Source organism: Sycon ciliatum, chromosome 7 (assembly GCF_964019385.1).
Source record: "Sycon ciliatum chromosome 7, ocSycCili1.1, whole genome shotgun sequence".
Taxonomy (NCBI): Eukaryota; Metazoa; Porifera; class Calcarea; order Leucosolenida; family Sycettidae; genus Sycon; species Sycon ciliatum.
In genome coordinates this window covers 10,964,802-10,988,323 of record NC_088649.1, presented here as the reverse complement: position 1 = coordinate 10,988,323, position 23,522 = coordinate 10,964,802, and the positions used below count along the sequence as shown (strand labels likewise).

Below are 23,522 nucleotides of genomic sequence, written 5' to 3'. Positions count from 1 at the left end.
ATGTATTAAACTAAAACTAAAATTACTTCAAGTCCAAGTGCAAGCCAAGGCCAATGCGGGCCTTGGCCGATACAACTATCGCATGTACAGTCATGCACATGACATTGTACATGTACATGTATGTGTGACTGTGATTGTGAGTGACGAAGTCGAAGATCTATCACAACTCTCGCTGCCTCACCACACCTGCACATGTCTTGTGAAGGGAGTCGTACAAACCAAAGCTGGCAAAAGCTACAATGTAGGCTAAAGCCAGTAAACATGGTAAAGGCCAAGCCTTGAACTAGTAGTAGTAAAGACTGAAGTTCGCACGTCCGCGTTACCATGGTTACCACCGGCTATACGGAATTGTATTGAGAACACACAGTTAGTTAGTTTCGCATGTGCCAGGCCACCACCATGCCTGTGAAGTGTGATACAAGGGTGGCAGATGCAGCGCCCTTAGCTAACGGCGAGAGTGAGGTGGTAACTCTCACAACCAATGCCCGACAACCAACTACATGTACATGTACATGTAACCATGGTAACTAGTAATAGTAATACTTGAATTGAAGGCCAAGACTGGCAAGATCAGAGTGAAGACTTGGCAAGAGTTTCTATGACTCCCTGGTGTACGGTGTGTGAAGTAGTTCACAAATAAGTAACAACGGATGCCAGTGATTATTGCCAGTATTGGTGGAGAACTGCAGATTGTGACGTGTCTACCACGCATTGGTCCACACTGTTTCATCAGCACCGTGCACCGCCGGCCGTGGCCCGTGGCATGCCTGTATGGAATTAATGTTGGCGCCCCGCGCGCCGATGCACGCACCCATGCGTATCACACTAGACTGTGCGTGGCCATGCGCGCCAAAAATGTACATGACCGGCGATAGACTCACACGTGTATCTAGAACGCCTCGCGCCCGCGCCTATGCACTTTATACTGTGACTTAGATCATGAGGTACTAGGACTAGGTATGAAAAATGTAAATCTGTGCAAGACAGTGATCCTTTTTTTTAAATAATAATAATTATTCATTTTTGTGAAAGCCTACCTAGTCCGATATATAGCTACCTGTCGTTGGCTTGGACGCTCAACAGTAGTACAACACTTCATCGCTGACTCGACTATTGTCGTTGACTATTGTCTTGAGGGCAGCATCGTTTGGTTTACACTGACGACGTCTTCTTGCCTTACATTGTGCGTCGCGACGGTGGGCCCCAGTGCCCGTCTTGTGAAGGAGCTAAGAAGGAGGAAGATACCCTAGAAAGGTACGTGGCTGCTTTCTTGCTTTGCCGCCAGCTCGCGCGTTGCGTTGCTTGCATTGGATGTGTATGCTGTAATTATGCGCCATGGCTACCGCTGCTGCGCGGAGCGGTGGCGCTGGCTGGTGAGGCTTCTGGTTTAATGATAGCCAGGCTGAAATAATTTCTAGAGGCAAGCTTGTTTACCTGTTTCGAATTTGCGTAGTGCCCTCGCGAGGTTGTCGCACGCGCTTTCGCATCGTCTCGTCTATTTGTGCGAAATTTAATCGTAATTATAGCCACGTTTGTTTTTTTGTATTTTTTGGAATTCGCAACTTCGAACGGGCAAGAACCCAAGAACATGAAAGCGAATGTGATGATGTCTACGGCCATAGGGACAATATGGTCGTTACGATATTGTTTTTCGCTAGCTAGCTACTAGTAGATTATGCTGTTCAACAACGAGGATTATGTAGATTTACGTCCCTCCTCTGTTGAGTACGAGTAGTTGCTTGTTTGTAATTTCTTTCCTATCGGGCGACGTCATTGAGGTGTAAGTACTACTAGTACAGACATGTGCACTAGTAGTCGTGTCTCTCGGTAGTGCGGCCAGCATGCCAGGGTCACTTGCAACAATTACGTGTAGATCATGACTGTACTTGACAAAGAGCGGAAAACTGTTTCTTGTGGAGTGTCTGTCCACCTGATCATAAACCTCGCCAGCTCTTTCAGTTGATCGCGAGGCGAGCGAGTACGCTCGTGGCTCCGTGTGATGATTGCAAAGCAAACCATTTTTTGCTACAAGTACATTTGTTGCCAGGTTTGGTATTGGCGGTGTGCAACGACGTGACATTTGAATATTCTATGTGTTTGGTTAGCTGTACTGTGGATAGTGCTGCATACGCAGTAGCTGCGTCGTACGTTCAGGGCTCACGGTTGGGATGCCAAAACTTGATTACATGGGAGGACATCTTGAAATCTGATCACCATAGAAATGAGCTCCCCTAACTCGAGCTATATGCACACGGCAGTGCGCGCCTACTGCGCGGAGCACAGCAAGGACTCGAGAGAGTTGCAGTGACTGACAAGAAGAAGTGGAACTGAGGAAGACGAAGACCGGCTGGGGACTTGCGCATATGCACATGCTTCCTTCCTTGTCGTCGCGTTCGCGTGCGTCCCTGCCGACTTAGCTCACTTCAAAACAGTATAAGGTAGCACAATATTGGCTGATTTTGACAATCGATGGCTCAAAATCTTCAGTAGATGCTAAGCTACAGTTTAACCGAAGCGATTTTTTCTAAATGAAGGGATCGCTGTAGAGCATTCACGGACTTTGTGACAATCTCTTTAGTTTCCCGGGGCCAAAATCAAAAATTCCTTCGGTTTAAACCCTAGTTCACATCTTGCCTGGTTCCACCCAAATTTTCAGTGTCGTACTGTCTACCCGTGCTACCTTACTCTATTTTGAAGAGGCATGTCTCGCACTGAAAATGCACTGCGAGATGGCTAGAGTTTGTTTACAAGGGGTGGTCGAGCTGTGGTCGCGTGACTGTCGACCTGTCGTCGCGTGAGCTGGCCAGAAACAAAATGGCGCCCACGTATTTGTACACAACCCGTGAGCCCTGACGTTATCAACTCTCCAACACCCAAGGCGCCACGTCGCTTAGCTCATCAACTTGCTGCCAGAAACCCCACCCAATGTCGCAAGTCTCTGCACAGCTCCTGATAGGACTATGCCTGGATGGCACTGTATTACATGTACAAGATCAGTGTGATAGCCCGTAAGAAGACCTTGAGTCTGTGGGGAATGCCCTATTAAAATATGAATAAATAATAATAATATAAATAACGTGATTAGAAGCGGTGAGGCCTCCTGCAGTTTCATACAGAATTACAGATGGAGCGGACTCGCTCCCTTCTATTTACACTGCAACGTTCGAACACATTTTCGTAGTTAAAACAACGTTTCGGCATATAGCCCTCATCAGGTTTGCAATGATGTGCACTCTACAAAGGAGCAGCAACTCTACCCCATGATGCAAGCCGAGAGCGAACAAAAAATACACAAACAACTGCGCATAAATAACTACCCAGCCAGTATCATATCGGAAGCAAGGGAAGCTGCCAGGAAACCTCGGCGTAGACGACGCGGTAATCCTCGCTCTGCCTTCCTTAAACTACCTCAAGTCCGATGAAGTACACCACCATGTGAACAAAGCAATACGGAAATACAAGTTGCCGGTACGTGTCGTATACGAGCACTCGGGCAGCCTCAGGCGTCAACTGTGCCGTTCGGCGCTGTCACCACCCAAGTGCGTAAACGAGCCCAACATTACTGAAAAAAGACGAAGAGGACGTCCACTAGGGCCTTGCATTACCTGTCAGTCTGGAGGCGAACGAGTATGTATGACAAAGAATGTAGTCTACGAATTGCAATGCAAATGGTGCCGGGAAACGTATGTTGGGGAGACGGAACGCTCCTTGGAAACAAGAATTCGGGAGCACAATGGCGAGGCACGCCGTCGCACTCTCGATAAGCCATGGGGTGACCACGTGCGCGACAAACATTCTGGCGAGAGTATAGCTGCTGCGGATAGTGTGTTCTCGGCTGTGTCAGTCCTGGCAAGGGCAGGCGACAGAGCAAGCAGAAAACTGCGAGAAGCTGTTGAAATCCGCAACTTGCGGCCGCAAGTAAACACTAATGCTGGCTGGGCACTACTGTGAATATATTATCGTATCTGGATATTAATATATCACCAATCCCTTTCGCCACCTTTGTAGCTGACACATTTGGCGCAAACACAGCACAGCACAGTATATTTGCTGCTCCTTTGTAGAGTGCACATCATTGCAAACCTGATGAGGGCTATATGCCGAAACGTTGTTTTAACTACGAAAATGTGTTCGAACGTTGCAGTGTAAATAGAAGGGAGCGAGTCCGCTCCATCTGTAATTATAAATAACGTGGGTGTCAATAACACACTATGGCTGTGATTGTGTGTGTGAGCAGCCCAGGTTGGTGGGGCACTCCGCATTAGTCCCCCCCCCCCCCCCCCCCCACAAGAATGCTGGATGGAATTGGAAGCAGTGTGTGGTACTCTATATTGTACAAGTAAATTGATTATTAATGTCCGTCTGTTGTTGGAAGTAATTTACAGTGAAACCTGTCTTAAGACGACCGCTCAAGGGACCTTCAAAATGTGGTCTCTGTAACCAGATGGTCTCCTTATCCAGGGTCATTTGACTGGAAATAGCATCCCTTGGTCCTGGTTTTAGTGGTCTTTTAAGACAGGTGGTTGCCTTCACAGGTTGTACTGTAGTTGACTTTGGTTACAATGGACCCCGCGTGACATGCCTAGCTTGTGTATATGAATGCGGCGTTTACCGCCTGCATTACAAGTATACCCCTCACTTCAGCCTTGGGCCATGGTGTAGCACGCACATGTACATTCGTATGATGCCCATATGCTTGAATGCATACGGAAAAGAAGAATTGGTCGGCGCTCGGGTTACCTGGATAAAAAAGGACTTTTTCGGTGCGGCCTGATTTAAAACCGGTTACTGTAAGTAACTCTGTTACATGGTATGCACATAGCAAAGCTAATGCAATCCTCAGGCAACTGATAATTTGTACGTCATCTAGCTACACCGCACTGATATCCAGGCAAGTAGTAAGGTCTTTCTTGCGTATCCTCTGTATCGTTCCTTGCCATGCAAATATATCCTGGTGGACATTTCAGTGTGCTGCGGTTAGTGACACATGGCGTGTGTGTCCATATGCATGTAAAACCAGAAGTGGTCGCAGGGCCATCGATCAAGAGAAACGTGAGCGATGTCAGCAAGAGGACGGAGAACGGACCCATGGATCTTGTTCGCCTACGTGTAAAAGTCAGCAGTGGTTGGTCTCTTGATCTCACATGCTAGTGCTTCCTTGTAAGAAGGTCCCGGTAAATTACAAGTCTCTTTGTAGAGCTGTGTTCGCAGTAAAAAAAATTAGCTGGGAGAGATGGCCAGACCACATTAGCTTTAGTTCGAGTCTTTACAGTGCCTGTCGGATGGGTTGTTACTCGGACAGCGCTGTCAATCCCCACTGGTACGGGATTTTTACGCCAATCTTTCCCTTCTGTGTGCCTGTAGCCAATGTCGTATATGGACGGTCACACTATAAGAGCGTCCAAGGTCGGATATGACATAATAATATTCTGACTGGGATGCTTACACAAAACTGCGTTTGTGTAGTGTGTGTGTGGTGTAGTGTGTGTGTGGTGTAGTGTGTGTGTGGTGTAGTGTGTGTGTGGTGTAGTGTGTGTGTGGTGTAGTGTGTGTGTGGTGTAGTGTGTGTGTGGTGTAGTGTGTGTGGTGGTGTAGTGTGTGTGGTGGTGTAGTGTGTGTGGTGGTAGTGTGTGTGGTGGTGTAGTGTGTGTGGTGGTGAAGTGTGTGTGGTGGTGTAGTGTGTGTGGTGGTGTAGTGTGTGTGTGGTGTAGTGTGTGTGTGGTGTAGTGTGTGTGTGGTGTAGTGTGTGTGTGGTGTAGTGTGTGTGTGGTGTAGTGTGTGTGGTGTAGTGTGTGTGTGGTGTAGTGCATGTACACACTATGGGATTTAAAGTGCTCCTTCGGAGGGCCCTGCATTACTAGTACACGCATACTGTAATACAGTCATGTGACCTTGTATACAGAGTACGTTGTAATACAGTCATGTGACCTTGTATACAGAGTACGTTGTAATACAGTCATGTGACCTTGTATACAGAGTACGTTGGCTACAGGCACAACGCAGGGGACGGACGCTTTATGGCTGCACTATTAGTAACTTGGAAATTTTCGCCAAAGCATTCACTTGACAGCACAACGTGTACAGTTGTGTGCACCCTGGCTAGCGCCAGGCGCTACTAAAGTAGCGTCTTTTGCATAGCTACGGGAATTGAAAGCCTCTGCACCTAGGCACATTGAGCATGCCGCTCTCTCTCTCTCTCGAGCTCCCCCAACTCGTACCAGGACCGTATTGGTACGGTGTGCACATAGTCATATTGTCCTGGCCCTTGACGATCCGCTGTAGTTCTGAAGTTTTTTAACTGTACATTGCTACAGGCACTGAGTTTACGACTTGGTTTGCTAGTGCACTGGTGAACGTGCCACTCGATGTCGACCATGCAATGATGTAAACTATGAAAATTAATAATGTCAATAATGGCTCCTGGCTGAGCAATTTGATTGAGACATAACCGTTTGCAGCAAAGAGACCACTAGCTCCTAGGCTGCGTTCGTTTTTAGCTACCTGGTAGAGTAGAGTCACTCTACCGATAGAGGTAGACGGTAGAGGCAAGTGCACAAACGCTATTATATATATATAGTCTACCGGATTTAGTAGTTTTCACGTATGTATGTGAAATGTTCCTCTTCTGTATGGAGTTGTGTACAAATCCTTGATCTTGCCGGAAATCCCGTAGCTCGACCAACTTCTACCGGCTTCTACCAATTTTTTCCTGGTAGAGCCGGTAGAGGAAAGTAGAATCTATCCATTTGAAGGCCGTGGCTAACTTGACAAACAAGACTGCAAGAGATCCCCCGGCCGTAGATCTGCTAGCTCTTCGGGTAATCGTCATCATCGAGTGCAACCAAGAGTTCATACACCCAGAGTACATAAATCTAGTTAGACCTAGTTTATGTACTCTTGGTACATGGTGCTACAATTAACAACATCGCACTGGGCGCTGAATTTCACTTTGTGTACTACAGTCAAATCTGTCGTAAGCAACCGCCGGCCCTTGGTACAAGAAAAAGCGGTCTCTTACGGCAGACGTATGGTAAATCCGGCATACCGGGCATGCATACCGGTATATGCTTCCATGTACTCAAATCGACGAGAATAATGTGATTTTTAATATCATTTTATTGGATATTCAATAGAATATAGGGGTGCCAGCTAGGGCCAGTCAATCGCACTTGCATTTTCACACCTTGCAGTTGACAGCGCAATGGCAAGTACAGTTTCGCACCTGACTGAACCTGGGTCGCGGTCGCTTACAGCAGATTTGAATGCACCGGCACAGGGAGCTCAGTGGAGTGGAGATGGAGCCTGGGACCACTCGGTCCTCCATCTCCACTCCAGCTCTCGGGAAACTGAGGCTGACTGAAGTTATTTTTCCAAAGCCTCTTTTACCGGCGAACAAACACGACGTAGATATGTAAAATAAAAAAAGGACCAATCCTGCCTTGCCAGTTACGTGAACTTAAGGGGGTCGCCATGGCAAGTACTGTAATAAAAAAGTGCACGTTCGGGCTCTAAGCCTTCTCCTTGAAATAACAAGGAGTAATTAGTGGAAGCGGAAAGCCACCAAGAGGCTGGAGACACACATATACATGTCTTTAGTTGTCATGCAAGGAAACAAGTGCCTCGGCTGACTACCACAGACGCGGCGGGGTCCCTGGTGACATGACACGGTGTGCGGATGAGGATCTTGCCCCACGAAGGCACATCACGCTAGCTCGGACGAATGCAAAGAGCCATGCCATCGTGACGGAGTACGGCGTCGACTAGCATGCTGGCAAGATGCTTTTAGCAATACGAATCTTTATAGTAAAAGTGGGGAGGTTCCCTGCAGTTTCATAAACAGTCGACAGGCCCGGTGGAACCGGTCTGGTTGATCTGGCCATGGCCGGACCAACGTTTTGATCGCCAACGTGTGTTTACTGCTGAGGAGGTCATGTGACTACCGTCCATATCATACACAAACTGTAAGAATGCCATAATATGGCCGGACCAATCAAAAATTGCTTCTTCACATTATTCCAACGTTTCGAGAGCTTGCATGTCATTGTGAACCTGATAAAGGCAATTATTATTTGCCGAAATGTTGGAATAATTATTGTGAAATGAGTTGAACTATTGGAAGAGAGCGTGTGGGCTCTACTCTTAAAGGGGAAGTATACCCTAAAATCAAATTTTCACCAGTTGTAGTCTTCGGGGTGCTGAGTCGAATGGTCTTGGTCCGAGGAAGCTGCGACGCTCCCTTCCTACTTGAATCCCAATCGAACTCGCGCACTTCCACCGAAACTGGGTGATTGCGCCCTACTAGATGGGGATTTGTATGCAAAATGTCACTAAAAGCGCCATTTCGTTCTTATAAAAGCACGGATGACCGCGATTGGCCCATATGTTGTAGTCTTTTGGACGCTGAGTCGACTGGTTTTGGTCCGAAATGGCTGCGATGCAGCGGTCCTCCTTTATTCCCAATCGAACATGGTTGAACAAGCGGTCACGTGCTCCTGCGTACACCAGTCACCTGGTCACCGTGCCGGCAGGGTACAGCTTACTAGCCTGTTTGACCTTTTTTGGGTGCAGTCCTGTCACTCGAGTTGAACTCGAGTTGAACCTTGGTGTGAAAGTTGTCGCCTGCTGGCGCGGTGACCAGGTGATTTGGGCACCCAGGAGCACGTGACCGCTTGTTCAACCATGTTCGATTGGGAATAAAGGAGGAACGCTGCATCGCAGCCTTTTCGGACCAAAACCAGTCGACTCAGCGTCCAAAAGACTACAACATATGGGCCAATCGCGGTCATCCGGGCTTTTATAAGAACGAAATGGCGCTTTTAGTGAGATTTTGCATACAAATCCCCATCTAGTAGGGCGCAGTCACCCAGTTTCGGTGGAAGTGCGCGAGTTCGATTGGGATTCAAGTAGGAAGGGAGCGTCTCAGCTTCCTCGGACCAAGACCATTCGACTCAGCACCCAGAAGACTACAACTGGTGAAAATTTGATTTTAGGGTATACTTCCCCTTTAAAGAATCTTTATTTTCAGGATTCAATTTGTGACCCAAAGCCTAACGCCTATCTGGCGGATCTCCTCCTTGAATAGGGCCGGCGATGCACACTTGCTAGTGCCACCAGTGGCTGCCAGCAATGGCGCGGTCAACCTCAAACAGACGCTGCTCATACCTCCGGACAGCTCCGCGAGGCTCCGGCGCGGCGTTTGTCCTTCTCGTGACGTGCAAGCACTGAGGAAACCTTACATCAAGAAAGGTGCGCTCAAATCGGCCACCCCAGATTCCATTGGCATTGGCAACAACATCAAGACGAGCCTGATCATGACATGAGCGGTCGTTGTGGATATCGATAGAAGCCAGCTGACTGAACTAGTCTGAAGAAATAGTCAATACAAGAAGTGAAGCGAAAAAGGCGGCGTATATACCGTATTTTACACCGGACGACCGTAGAGTCTACGAGTACGGTCGTCGTATGCTCGTTACTACTACTGCTATACGGTCATACGGTATGGTACGGTCATTTCTGCCGAAGACTGCATGCTTCATGTAGCGAAGTCGTTGTGAAAGCGCTGGGGCAAATCCGCCGCGGCCGATTTCTCGTACGCCGTACCTGTCCACGCGAAATGCGTGTTTCGAGAGTACTGCGCTTGCGCGCCTCAAGCCAGCGTTTTTCTCACGAGTCGAGTAGAGTGTTTTTGTTCTTCCTTGAAGTAAAGTCGTTTTCCAGTGCACGAGGCTAGTTAGGAAGGAAGTAGGTTTAGGTGGGTTCGTTTCTCCTGTCGTTGTGGAAGTCACCAGGATACTAGGAGGGACATAGGCAGTTATCAAGGTACAGTCTTATTGGATTTTTTGTTCTTGTATTGTTGCCAACGCCGCAGTCCACATTTCGATTTGTAAATTTCTTTTCCACCTTTCTTATTTTGTGAACTAAAAGCTACTCGCTTGGTTTCCACTTTGGCGCAGTATGTGTTCGAAGTGAATTTCAGTACATTTTCCTAGCGACGTAGTTTGTCTTCTCGGGCGTGCTTTCACGCCTTCAGGCAATGTGGCTGAAAGTGTTGTCCATTTTTTTGACGTTTAGAATAGTACTCCTATTTCCACGTGTGTTCCTGCAGGCGAATGTATTTTTTGAGAAATTGTTGTCGAGCTTCTGTTTTGCTTTGTGCAGACTAGCAATTCTGTCTGCCAGAAACCATATTTTAATTTGCCTTGAACACAAGCAGCTCTCCCTATTCGGTCTTTTTTACTGGCTAATTTCTTTGAGAAATCGTAAAGTCACCTTGTGTTATGACTTCGCAACATTTCCGATTTCGCCTCAAAACTGTCTACGATCGTACTGTCACATGAAAGAGTTTTGTTTGAATTGTCCCCTCGGACAAACGGATCCATATTGTGAATGCGAATAATTAAAAGGTTTTTACGTTGTAGCAAGCAGTTGAGTGGCGAAAGCGATTTTTGCTCGCTCCCGCTTCCGCAGCTTTCTCTCCTTTTGGTCGATTTGATCTGCTGACTTTGGATGTGCATGTACCGGTTGGACAAGTGCAGTTGTCCTGCTTTTGAAGTGTTTTTCCGAATGCAAATCAGGCACTACGTGATTTTAGTAGCTGGTGTTGCGTCGGAGTGACACTGGGTAACCGTGTGCCTCAGGAAGGATTGGGTTCTTTCGGTTTTTCTATTATTGGTGTTTGCTCACCAATTCTCTTGGTGTTGTTTTGTTCGTGCAAGTCCTTCAGTTAGTGATCAGTATCTGATATGGATTGTGCTGATGTGTTCTGTGGATGCGTGTGTATGTGCTTGCGTGCGTATGGCACTGCTGGTGTGTTCCTGGCTCAGATGTCATCGCAAGGTACCGGACGCGCACTTGGCCGTGGGCGAGGTCGTGCTGGAGCCGGCCGAGGTCGCGGCAGAGGGGCCCCGTCAGCGGGAGCATCTCGTCCAGGTGGTGGAGCCGCAAAAGCTCCAGCACCTGCAGCAGCAGCAGCAGCTGCACCAGCACCTGCAGCAGCAGCTGCAGCAGCAGCTGCACCTGCAGCAGCACGTGCACCAGCACCGGCAGCAGCACGTGCACCAGCACCGGCAGCAGCACGTGCACCAGCACCGGCAGCAGCACGTGCACCGACAGGAGCATGGGCAGCAGCACCGGCAGCAGCACGGGCAGCAGCACCGGCAGCAGCACCGGCAGCAGCACGTGCACCAGCACCGACAGGAGCATGGGCAGCAGCACCGGCAGCAGCACGTGCACCAGCACCGGCAGCAGCACGTGCACCGGCAGCAGCTGCAGCAGCAGCAGCACCGGCAGCAGGTGTAGCAGTATCCCCTGCAGACCCAGTAGCCGCTGTTGCTCAACAGTTCGCAGGCGCAGCCATATCGGGAGCTTCGGCAGGAGCTTCGGCAGGAGCTTCGGCAGGAGCTTCGGCAGGAGCTTCGGCAGGAGCAGCATCGGCAGCAGCCGCCTTTCCCGGGCAAGGAGCAGCTGCACGACCAAGGCGTGGCGTCCAACACTTACCCGAAGCCCAGGACTTTGCGCCACAATGCAAACAGGCGCCGGCGAGTCGCATGGGCACGCTCAATAACTCTATCCTCGTGCCCATTGTTACCAACTCGTTCTTGCTCGTACTCGGCAGGAATGGCCCATGCCATAAGTGCGTGTATAACTACCGGGTCACCAGTCATCCCAACCTGGCCCCGTCCGTATTGACCGCCGTTATCCACAACTCCCCAGAGATCACCGCTGCCGTGGGAAAGATGGCCTTTGACGGCGCGCAGGCGTTCTTGCTCGGAAAACTGGCAGACAGTGTAACCACCTTCTATGCCCGCACTAACGGTTCCAGGGACGGCTCCATCCCACCCGAGGATGTAGAGGTCATCTTCGAATACAACCATGATGTCCCGTGGGGATCTCCAACCATCCTGCAGGCGATGAACATCCTGCTGAAATCGTAAGTCGCTTTGTTTTTTGTTTTGTTAAACGTATATGTGTTTGGTGCGTGTGCGCGTGTCCGTGTGTGTCCATATGGTGCAGTGTCATGTGCAGTCGATTTCCAATCGAGGGGTTGCGGGTTCAATTCCCGACGATTATGGTCGCACACGTCTTTCTTCTCTTTCTCATTCTCCTAGCTCTTCTTTCATTCTCCTGGGTGGTTACCAACAGCCAATGTATGCCGGAGTATGTCCTGTAGCGTATGTGTAAAAAAAAGAATTAGCCCTTTTGTAGAGCATGAGACTCAGGGTCGTGGGTTCGAGCCCCACGTTTGGCGCCAATGTTGAATTCAAACAATTCAAACAACAGCCGAGCAGATCTTCAATGGTTCGAGAGACAGTTGAGAGAGAGGCAACGCAATATAAAGGGCCTGGGTAGCTATGGCAAACATGGACGCGCAAGTAGCTACCCAGGCCAAATGAATAATGCATGAACTAATGAATTATAATTATGAATTAATATATTGTAATTACTTGTGGGCCTAACAGTACTACCCTTTATGTACTGATTTCCAGCACAGAATGAAGCAGAATTTGTAGTTTCAATTTTCACCTTCAACATGCAGAACGCTCAAATGTTCCGAGGCGATTCGAACTTCAGCCAACCACGTCATAATCATGTGCTCAGTTGGTCAAAGAGCACACGAAAAGGGATTTCCTCTAAAATGACGGACTCCCCGCCGAAGAGATCGATAAAAATTTGAATTTGCCGAGATAATAATACGACGCGTGATATCACTGGATTCGGACATCGTAGCTCTTCTGCGATTGTTGCGTTGGAAAGCTTGGAGTTTCCGCCACGAGGCTGTCCCTCCAGAAACTTGCGGAGACATTTCGGAAATATCGCGGAAAAAGTTGCGAGGTAAAATGCCACAAATTGCGGGCAATATTGCGGATTTTGTCAAATATTGCGGGATTATTGTGGTAAAATTGCGGAAATTGCGGCCGATTTGGTACTTGTACTGTAGTGGTGTACGATGTACGGGTCGTACAGCATAAATCATACATGAGAAAACAGAACGTACGTGTGCTGCGCTGACTGTTCAACTGCAAGACAGCTTTCCTCCATCCTCGGACAACACTCGACGCGAGCCTTATTTTGTGACTTGTCAGCCGCTGATTTGCCCAGAAACTTCTCCATTCGGGTGTCGATCTCACAAGTAAACTACTGATGAGCTTGAAGGACTAAACAACATCGAAGAAAGACCCGAATATCGCGGTTGCTTTTCGAAATATCGCGGTGCTTTTCAAGTATCAAGGACAGTTTTCTACAATAACGCGGATGATTTTTCAAATATCGCGGATATCACGGACTTTTGTTCAAATCGCGGAAAACAACGCGGCCGCGGAATCGCAAGTTCCTGGAGGGACAGACGAGGGACTGCTGCTGCTGAACATGCAACTAACTTGCTAGTTGAGCCTCGAGCTCCTTCGCCATGATATTCTTTCCAGTGCAACTGGAAAAGAAATGAAGATGCACTAGCCTATGCAGTGTAGCTGGCCAGCAAAGGTTCAACAGTGCACATCGTATGTGAACTCTACGCATACAGCACGTACATTGTGACGTACAACTATTTTCAGGGCCGCACCCGTTTAGCTAGTTTTGAATACAGGCCGCGGCGGCTGTTAAAGGAAATACGGTATTGGGCAGGATTTGTTCGTTGAAAAAATTCTCTGCTCTGTGTGACCTCGTTGTTCATTTGTGTTTCTATGCACAGGTACATGAAGAAGTGTGGCATGGTCCTTATCGGTCGCCATTACTTCCAGCCTGATCATGTCCACCCTGTGCAAGGATTGGCGGGGTACGCGTGAGACTATGGAATGCACTGATTTAGAGTCCTAGTCCGTTGAGCGAGGCTCTTTTTCGCATTACTAAGATGTTTGAATCATGATGACAGAATACTCCTGTGGTGAATCTTCTCTACCATACCGTCTTGTATAAAAGCTTGTCTCGAATAGTATGAATACCGCAACGTTTCTTTACCCGTAACTTACCTTTCAGTAACTAAATTGTGATTACACCTTCATGGCACTAGAGTATGCACTGTGTGTGAATGGAAAGTTGGTCACCTAAATTTCAGTTACACCTGGACCCTGTCAGGTCGCTGGCATCGGAATTTTAATGCCGTGAAAGTTACATGTTGTATAGTACATGTGCATGTATCTGATTTGTGTGGAGACTTAACACTGACATCGGCTTCTACGTGAATAAGCGCAACCTTTTTCGTCACCTTACACTAATTGTTCCTTGCATTAGGCTGTAACGCGGACAAAGAGTTGCAATTCAGTGGCCTCGGCGGGTCTGGTTTATCTGTTATATTAGAGGTTCATGCACAATGTATATGTATTGCTTCTGGGGTGTGTGTGTGTGTGTGTGTGTGTGTGTGTGTGTGTGTGTGTGTGCATTCGTTGGTGCAGGATCAATGTGTGGCCAGGGTACGTGACGGCCATCAGCGAATGTATGGGTGGTGTCATGCTCAACGTTGACATAGCCCACAAGATCACCCGCGACGAGAGCCCCTATAATGTCATCCAGGAGGTAACGCACAGTGGAAAAAATGTGAAGGAGAATGTTGAGAAGTTGTTGATCGGTGAAGTCGTTATGACGCCGTAAGTTAAATGTTTGCACCTTTAGGAATCTAGTAGTCTATTGTGTTGAACTTGATATGTCTGACCTTGAAGCTTTGGTTATAACTTTGCGACGTAAGAGGAGGTGTTGCTAATTCTTTGCTCACTCATCCTCATTTCTTTATCTGTTTTACCTTGTATTGTTTTGAGCAGTATACATCAGAACGCACAGGTACATTTCTGGCCATAACATTGTTGTCCGTTGGCTGGTTTTATTAAACCTGAGCAGCTGCAGCTGGGAGTTCATTTGTCGATAGACTAATTACTGAATTTGATCAATGATTGGACTTATGATACTTGGTGATTTCAAGTGCACCTGTTCATGCATGAGAGATTGATCCGTCACATGGGCCTTAACCCTTTAAGAGCCACAGGAAAATTTCAAAATTCTGCATTTTTTCGTGTTCCTTGGATCATAGCTCCAGTTCTACTCACTCAATCCTCATAATCTAGGGCTTCCTGGAAAGGTCTCCGCGAGAGGAAGAGAATAAGGTCGATCATGATAGCCAGCACACCGTCTATCCAGCGCTAGATCGCAGCGACAGTACGAAAAATGCCCCAAATGGGTCCAATTGCGTCCCGCTCCAGATATTTCATTTTACTCGATCGTGGAGTTCCTATTTTTTCGCTGTGTACTCTTGACAATATCAACAGTGAAACCCATGCAAATTCGAGTACATCAGCGTGACGAAAAGTCTCAAAATTCTCAATACTAAAGTCGCACTGCGCGCTTTTGAAATTGCCGCGATCGTGGCTCAACTTACGAGTGATTTATCTCAGGAACCGTTGCTCGCAGCGCCTCGCGGATTGTTGCTCCCGACAGGTGAGAGTTTTCTCTTCGCCCTGGATATTTCGATCACTGGATTTGAGCGAGATTGGACTGAGTTACGATCTTTTGAAGTTTTGCATTTGAATGCGTCGTTTACGACGCATTCAAGTATGGGGCGGCTCTTAAAGGGTTAATATGGTTATAGGGTTAGCTAGCTGGCACTTGTGTAAATGTTTTATTGATTTTGAAAGTTTTACACACACACGCACACACACGCACACACACTATTCACAGGTACAATAACAAGACCTACCGCATAGATGACATTGACTGGAACAGCAACCCTTGTTGCAGGTTCACGGCTGGTCGCAAGATCGACGGCGTGTTTCAGGAGTATGAAACGACGTATCTAGAGTACTATGAACAGAAGTACACGGTAAGCATCCACGATCACGGGCAGCCTATGTTGATCTCTTGCAACAAGAAGAAGGGACCAATCCCTGCCAACAATGCCGAAGCAGTGCATGAGGCTCAGAAGCTCCTCTACTTGGTGCCAGAGCTGTGCAGGTTGACCGGTAAGTCGGCTTCTTATCCAGTTGTGTAGTTTGCACTGGCTGCTGGTGCCGCTGCCAATGAGAGTGATTTGTAATTTTTTAAACCATTGGGACTACATGAAGCTCGCATTCTAAGTTCGCATTGGGACTAGTGTATGCTGTAAAGACCTACCAACGCATGCTTTGTTGATGCTTATGTACTTTCGTAAGCCAGAGTCCGGTCGGCTTTTGAACGGGGACATGCGCCAGTGTTCTCTTGCTGCTCCCACCGACGTGCTATGCTGGGCCTCTTGGGTTCCTGTCCTTTTCTGGAGTCGGGTGGTTGTTGTTGCTTGGCCTGCGTCCCTAAGGTCTTAGTAGTGGCCGTATGCACCAGCAGAACTGCAAGCAGTCATGTCTGTGCTGCGTCGATAGTTTAACCCTTTCAGTGCCAAGGTGGTCAGACAAATGATCACAAATTCTTCTGAGTGGAGCCGAACTCGAATTTTTCATAGCTCGGTCTTACAAACGATGGCCGGGCAGACAACTGAAGAGTAAATGCAGCGAAAATAGTCTTCCTCGCGAGGGCGCCTGAGCGAAGTCCGTTTTCTGCATTTTCGTAGCATTTGCGCTTTCTCAAACGCGATCGATCGCAGTGCAGTCAACTTTCAACGCACGAAATTCGAACAAAGTTGGCCTGAAAGCTATCGATGTTTTTCATACTCAATATGCATGAGTCGCCGCGAAAGAAATAGAGAAACCTGCGATGCCCATACGTCCTGTTTTTTACTCGCGACAATTGGACAATTTGTTCGAGCGCACGCGCTTCAGGCTTCGCCCTGGCGACACCTATCCTCACGGACACAAAACGATGTGATGAGTCGATAGCCAAGGTCTTCCTGAACACGTAGAGTGGTTGTTTTGTAACTCTCCTGTGTGTAAAACTGGAGATATAAAATTATTCGTACACACAAACTCATTCTGGGCGACTAAAGTCGCCCGTGGCACTGAGAGGGTAAATGATGAAGTAGCGCTTAGGGCGGGATTGGTCCTGTGTGTGGCCTTTTACTTCTCATGGTGGCATACTATGTCTATTGACTCTCATGAAACCAAGAAGTGTAATGTCTCAAGGCTAAGCACCGCGTGACCTGGGGTGGACAGTACATTCCTGAATCAATTACACATTGTAGTAGAACTTGGTATGTGCACCTAACCCTAGCTGCTCTTCAGTAACGTGGTGGTATGCAACTGGAATCTGTATGCTACACATTTCCAGTGTGCACTGCATACTTGAAATTGTCGCCACACCGAGTGGTATGTTCCCTTGTTCCCCTCCCTCTCCGCCTTCACAATATACTAACAGGCAAATCGGTGCAGCTCGAAAGGGCCCTCCCTCCCCGCCAGAGTGCAGAGCGGTATTGATTGGTTTCACATCTAACACATGACCATGCTTGAACATGATGGCCATGATGTCCATGTGGATTCCAACTCAAGTCAACCCTTCATGTACGGGTCACGTGTCGTCCATGTTGATTCCACTGCCTCCATGCTAGACAAAGCCCGATTTTGCCGGTGAAGCCTTGATATTTTGCCGCAACATTTTCCTGGCCTTGTCGATATTTTGCCGCAAAATTTTGCCAGGCCACTCGATATGTTGCTCCCTTTTCGTTCCAATGTGAGGCCAAATTTGTGTCACGTATGGAAAAACTGACCAAAAGTTGGTCGCATTGTGGCAAAAAGAGAAAAAGTGAGTCACGTGTTGGCGAAAAGTGCGAAAATGAGTCCCATGCACTGTATAAGTGTGAAGTCTCCCAATTTCCAGCTAACATACACCGATATTTTGCTGGCAAAATTGCTAGCAAAATCGGGCTATGTCTACTCCATGCTATGGTCACTTTCTGCACAATTCAAATCCTATCACAAATGCATGGAGCCACTTTACACCCAATTACAGGAGATCGAGGTGCTGTCTGGTCAGGTGATCGCTCAGTGCATGCCACTAGAAGTTCAGTGAAAGCCTTCCAGCTCCTATGTTTATGCCACACACTGCTACGTTTAGTACCTGTTTCCTCATGAACATTCGGAGGCTGGAGAGGTCAGCCAGATGTATCTTTTCGAAGCTGGCGTGCTCCTCGACGTGCATGCAATGATGTGTTCATGTATTGGTTTGTACGTGTCTGTGTTTGTAGGTATCACTGAGCGCCAGCGTGCCGACTTTAACTTCATGAAGGAACTTGGTAGGGTGACTCGTGTCGGACCCAACGACCGTGCCCGCCTCACGTTGGAGTACCCTCACGACATGAAGTAAGGGGAGGGGTAGGAACACTGTCTCTTGAACAGCTGCTGGTGGTGCTGACAGATTGCTGTGACTTCTGCACATTGCATTGTCCTTGTTTGAGAGTTTCCTGCCTATATCTGGATGCACTGATTAAAGACACCATTGTTATCAGTTACTCTGCCCGTTCTCAGTCAATGTTCGATATTATTTGGTATGCTTTGTTTGTTTGCAGCAAGAAGCAGGATTGCCATCGCTTCGACAACTGGGCCATCAGGGTCACAGAGCAGTTTGTGAAGCCTACGGCTCGGCGCCTTAGACCGGTTGTAATGTTCCAGAACGTGGACTACGAGAAGAAGGTGAGAGCAATTCATACGGCTGCCTGCTTGTCTCAGTTGCTCTGCGTATCGTCCTCAGATTTCAGATTTGTGGGTTCAACCGCTGACTTTCAGATGAGCGTGCGCTTGATTGAAAATTTTCCAGGAGCCTGTCTACATGAGGCTTAGCCCATTGAGGGCTACAGGGCCTTTCATCTGAGGCTCTGAAGAAAATGCTAAAAATGCTATGATCATCACGCTGACCAACTTGATATAGGTCCCAAAAGAGGAACAAAGTGCTATATGACACGTAAGTTCATCTAAATTGCGTAAAATACGGAAATGTCGAGAACATTGCTGTGGTGTCAAAACAAGAACGGTGTCGGTGAAGAAGAAACTCTGTTCACATTCAGTCGACCTACCCTTATAACGATAACCCTTAAAACGATATTACCCTTAAAACGATATTGCCCTTAAAACAATATTTTTCTGCCAAACCTAATCACTCCATTCATTGACTTGTGTATACAATGCTTTACCTCTATAACAATATTGCTATAACGATATTACCCCTATAACGATATTCAATGGGCTGACCAATCAACATTTTCCATTTTATAACAATGTCTAGCAGGGAATATTGTACAGCCCACTATCCAGGCAGGGCAAGCTTCACTTGATAAGTTTCTGGGAAATGACGAAATGCAATGGGGGCACCAGTGGGCACCTTGCTGTGTACATAATATGCATGTACGTCAGTTTTTATGCTATGAAGAGTGTAAAAAATGGAGAAAATCCATGCATTATGACGTATGTGTATGAAATGAACCAGTTAGGGCGCGTTCAGACTACCGTGAACCCCGTCAAACCGTGAATGCCGATAAACCGTGAAGGACATTCACACTAACAAACGTTACCGTGAAGTTTTCAGCTCTCACCGCGGCACTGACAATGGATTTTCCCTTTTTTTCGCAGCGCGCATGCAGCCTGAGCACTTTTTTACTGCCGGTAAAAGTTTACTGCCGCAGCAGCCGCGGCAGTAAAACTTTCTCACCGGTAACGTGCCAGGAACGTCACGTGATCAAATCACCTTGGCGACTTTCCCAATCGGTCACTTTTTATCGGTAGTTTGAACGCGCCCTTACCCCTATAACAATATTACTCTTATAACAATATGTCTTGGTCTACGGGTAGGTCGACTGTATAGATTTCAGGCTGGGCTGGAAAAAGGTTACGGTAATCAGACCATGTGATTTGAAAATAGGTGGCGAGTGATCTATCGCTCTCCTCGCCTGTGTTAGGCGAGCTGTAGGAGAGTGATCCAAAAATTCTCACTCCAACAACACAGCACATTATTGATATCATTTTTTTAGAGAAAAAATTCTGGATGCTTTCTGAATTTCCACCATTGTCTTGAAAGATGACAGCGGTTGGCCGTGAACTGCCATCAAAATATGCAGTGTGGAAGAGCTTTTCGTATGCGTCCTCCGCTTGGACTAGAATAGCTGTGTGGATGCGTGGCTGCTGAGGCGCTTGTGTTGCCTTGCTCCCTGATGCAGACGTCGACGATGATTTGTCGGTGTCACCCAATAGCTTCGCATGGCTCACTCCGATGCTATGCGCCTACATGACAACAAGCGAAGAAAACAAGGAGAATGGTCGCGAGTCCGATCGACTTTACTTTCGACATTGAATTGACCACTTACCTGTCCAGACAAAATTTAATGTCGAGTGACAGCGTGCTTCGTCACGTAGTCCGATCACTCCACAAACCTCAACGCATCGACCTTCGCTTGACCTCTCAGCCATAGAGTCGCTCCGGATAACGTCAGAATACTTCGCACACGACTTGCACCACACTTTCACGACCAGCTCTTTACCTTCCTTCTTCACCGAGTTGAAGCCTATGTCCTCATCTACTTTCCAGCTGGGGAAAGTGGACAACTGCACACTGTTCCCTTTCGACATTTCTACTGCTAGCAGCAGCAGGAGATCACCAGCAAGGGATCATGTCGCAAGGAAAGAAAACAACTGGTATGATCAACTCCAGTTGACCAATTGGCCTTTTATTCTAAGAGTAAGAGGACAAAAGCGCCATTTGGGTGCATTTACTTGCAACGCATGCACTAGCAGAACTAGCAGAACTACTAGTCTATGTCAGACTGCGGTCTATCTTGCTACTCGGACCCGCCAGGCGCTAGTTCAGAGGGTTGTACGGACCCCTGCGCTGCATGCAGGGGTCCGTAAAACCCGTTGAACTGGAGTGTTTCATGAGTGGTGGTAGATCTACGCGGCACAGCTAGCTCTGACTAGTTCAAGCCGCAATCATTCATCCAGACGTGTGAAATGCCCCGAGGTCATGCCAGGCTAGCTGGGCGCCATGCCAGTGCAGTGCCTGTGTCACACTCACAGTGTACGTGCAGTGAACTAACTTACTTGCCTACTCAGTACTGACTACTGTGCATGTCACTACACATGACTAACTCACTGTCTAGTCTGTTTCATAACAGCGCGAGCGGGCACAGTTCCGGCCTGCGCACGGATCGATGAGTGCACTTGACACCATACACTCGTACTAGTCATAGTACAGTAGTAGTTGCGCTGCACTCCGAAAAGCGTACATGCAGCCAAAAATAGTTTCAGGCGCGCGACAAAAAGTGCACCTTCCAAGAAAATAAGGCGCGCGATGGCGCGCGAGAGCGATCGCTCGCCTCAAATCACAGGGTCTGGGTAATAATTACCTGTGCTTGTGCTTGAAGATAAACGGTGCGTCCGAACCCTACTTATAGTGCGTTCTGTTTGTGACTGGAAACACACCGTGATATACCGTATTAAAGCCGGGCTTCTTCCTGTAGCTTCTTTGATGCCAGGGCTATTCTTTTATTCACATCAGGCTTCTATTCAATTTTTCTAACACGCGTAGACATTTTCTATTTGTGTCGACACTTAAACCAGCCTTTTATGCCAACAGTGAATCTTGAATCTTGAAAATCAGGCTTGTATTCAAAACAGGCTTCTATATATGAGGCCGGCTTTAATACGATACGGTAGACTTTGTTTTATTGCCTGTGTATAGTGCGAGTATAATGGTCATTCCACTGGTGTGCCTAGTTCATCAGTGTTCTGTACTCACTCTGTTTCCTCTCTCTCTCTCTTCCTCTTTGTCTCTTCCTCTCTCTTTGTCTCTTCCTCTCTCTTTGTCTCTTCCTCTCTCTCTTTGTCTCTTCCTCTCTCTCTTTGTCTCTTCCTCTCTCTCTTTGTCTCTTCCTCTCTCTTTGTCTCTGTCTCTCTCTCTCTTTGTCTCTGTCTCTCTCTCTCTTTGTCTCTCTCTCTCTCTCTCTCTCTCTCTCTCTCTCTCTCTCTCTCTCTCTCTCTCTCTCTCTCTCTCTCTCTCTCTCTCTCTCTCTCTCTCTCTCTCTCTCTCTCTCTCTCTCTCTCTCTCTCTCTCTCTCTCTCTCTCTCTCTCTCTCTCTCTCTCTCTCTCTCTCTCTCTCTCTCTCTGCAATGTGCCCCGGACGGAATGAATGTGGCGGCTACATCTAATTGCAGATCCGTGGTGCTGAGGTACGTATAATAGTGCTTCATTGCACTTTGCCATGCTTTGAGGGGAGGTTCTTCTCTGCATTCATATTGATTGATTTTTATTTCACGGATCCTCCAGAGGCAAATAGATGCCTATCGAAGGCAGTCTCCTGAGTATGAATATAGAATATAGAGTACAAAAGAAGTAAATTCAGTACTTCGGTTTTATTTATTTATTTATTTCACTCAACTCGTGGTTCAATTGGCACTTGACCAATTGGCACGCAAAGTGCGAGAGAGGGGTGATAGCCAACCACGGCAAGAAAAGAAAAGAAAGGAATATAGAAAAAGAGAAGAAAGAAGGATAGACAAGAATCCAGCAATGAGATCCTATCGTACTACATTATGCGATCGGAGTGCATTTTTAAAGCTGGAAAGACATTTTGATGTCTTAACATGCTGGGGAAGTTGCGGCCAAAGGCTGTAGGACAAAAACAGAGGAGAGTTGGTAAATGCGGCTGAATTAGCACAGGGAAGTGAGAGACTATTACGAGTGGACCGGGACAGAGAAAACCAATTGAATACGGAGAGATGAATGGGAATTTTACCTAGGCGAATTCTGTGGATCAAAACGCAAAGCTGCTGTTTGCGATTATCTTGCAGTGGCTGAGTATTGCTGATACAATAGAGCTCAAGACTAGGAAATAAACGCTGCTTGTTAACCCTTTGTGTACCAGCCCCATCTCGAACCGTAACGTACGTTACGGTTCGACGCACTGCGCCGCGCCGTTCGGCGGCGTCCTTGCTCCGATCGACTCGCGGTTTTTTGCGCTGGGCAGCTGAGATCCCACTGCAAATTTTGATGTATGATGTGGGTAGGTTGCCATTTGAAAGTATGGAGAACGATCGCGGCGAAAAGTGCGCTTTGCAATTTCAGCGCTCTGCGATATATTTTAGCAATTTCGATCGTGTTTTCGTTCGGTTACGCTGCTTGTATCTGGAATATAGCTTGCTCTAGCTGTTGTCGATGTCTACTAGTGATGGTGAACGCCAGGAGAGAGTTGTAGTAGCGATATAATCTCAGGATCTGAATCGAAAATGAGAATTTCCATCGCTGAAGCCATTGCAGTATTCGCTCTCCAAGCAGCAGCGAGAGGGAGCGCAGCGATGGCCTGAAATAATCAAGGCAGGTGGATTTCCTCACCCATCGACTATTCCTGGTCTTCTCAATCGCCAATACCCCCGCTGGACGCAAGTAGATAAGTGAAAAGTACATATTCAAATCTGACACAATTTCAATAATTTGAAATTTTGATGCAATTGTTTGGCATCTGGTATTCACGCAATATGGCTCTTTCCGTCCATTTCGCTATTGTTGAAGCATGCAACTGGCGGCTATACACTAGTGCAGTGGTTTCCTGTTGCTCTGTGTGAAGAAGGGCAATGTCAGCAAGTATATTCACGATTCCAAGTACACGGATCTAAATTGTCAGGAATATGGACAATTGA

At 47.5% G+C, this 23,522-nt stretch overlaps 1 protein-coding gene across 2 annotated transcripts in view; it reads left to right on the top strand.

The window, feature by feature from the left end:
* The first annotated feature begins 1,071 nt into the window (after positions 1-1,071).
* LOC135820964 (piwi-like protein 1) overlaps positions 1,072-23,522 on the top strand; it is a 37,345-nt gene continuing 14,894 nt past the window's right edge. The window contains exons 1-8 of one of the 2 annotated variants that reach the window (XM_065334022.1): positions 1,072-1,254; positions 10,824-11,929; positions 13,688-13,771; positions 14,388-14,579; positions 15,661-15,941; positions 18,089-18,203; positions 18,410-18,533; positions 22,041-22,055. In XM_065334022.1, the coding sequence (XP_065190094.1) occupies positions 10,824-11,929; positions 13,688-13,771; positions 14,388-14,579; positions 15,661-15,941; positions 18,089-18,203; positions 18,410-18,533; positions 22,041-22,055 (1,917 nt within the window). In that variant the 5' untranslated portion in view covers positions 1,072-1,254. Of the gene's footprint in view, positions 1,255-9,665; positions 9,820-10,823; positions 11,930-13,687; positions 13,772-14,387; positions 14,580-15,660; positions 15,942-18,088; positions 18,204-18,409; positions 18,534-22,040; positions 22,056-23,522 lie in introns of those variants that run through there. The other variant, XM_065334023.1, reaches the window with a different exon arrangement.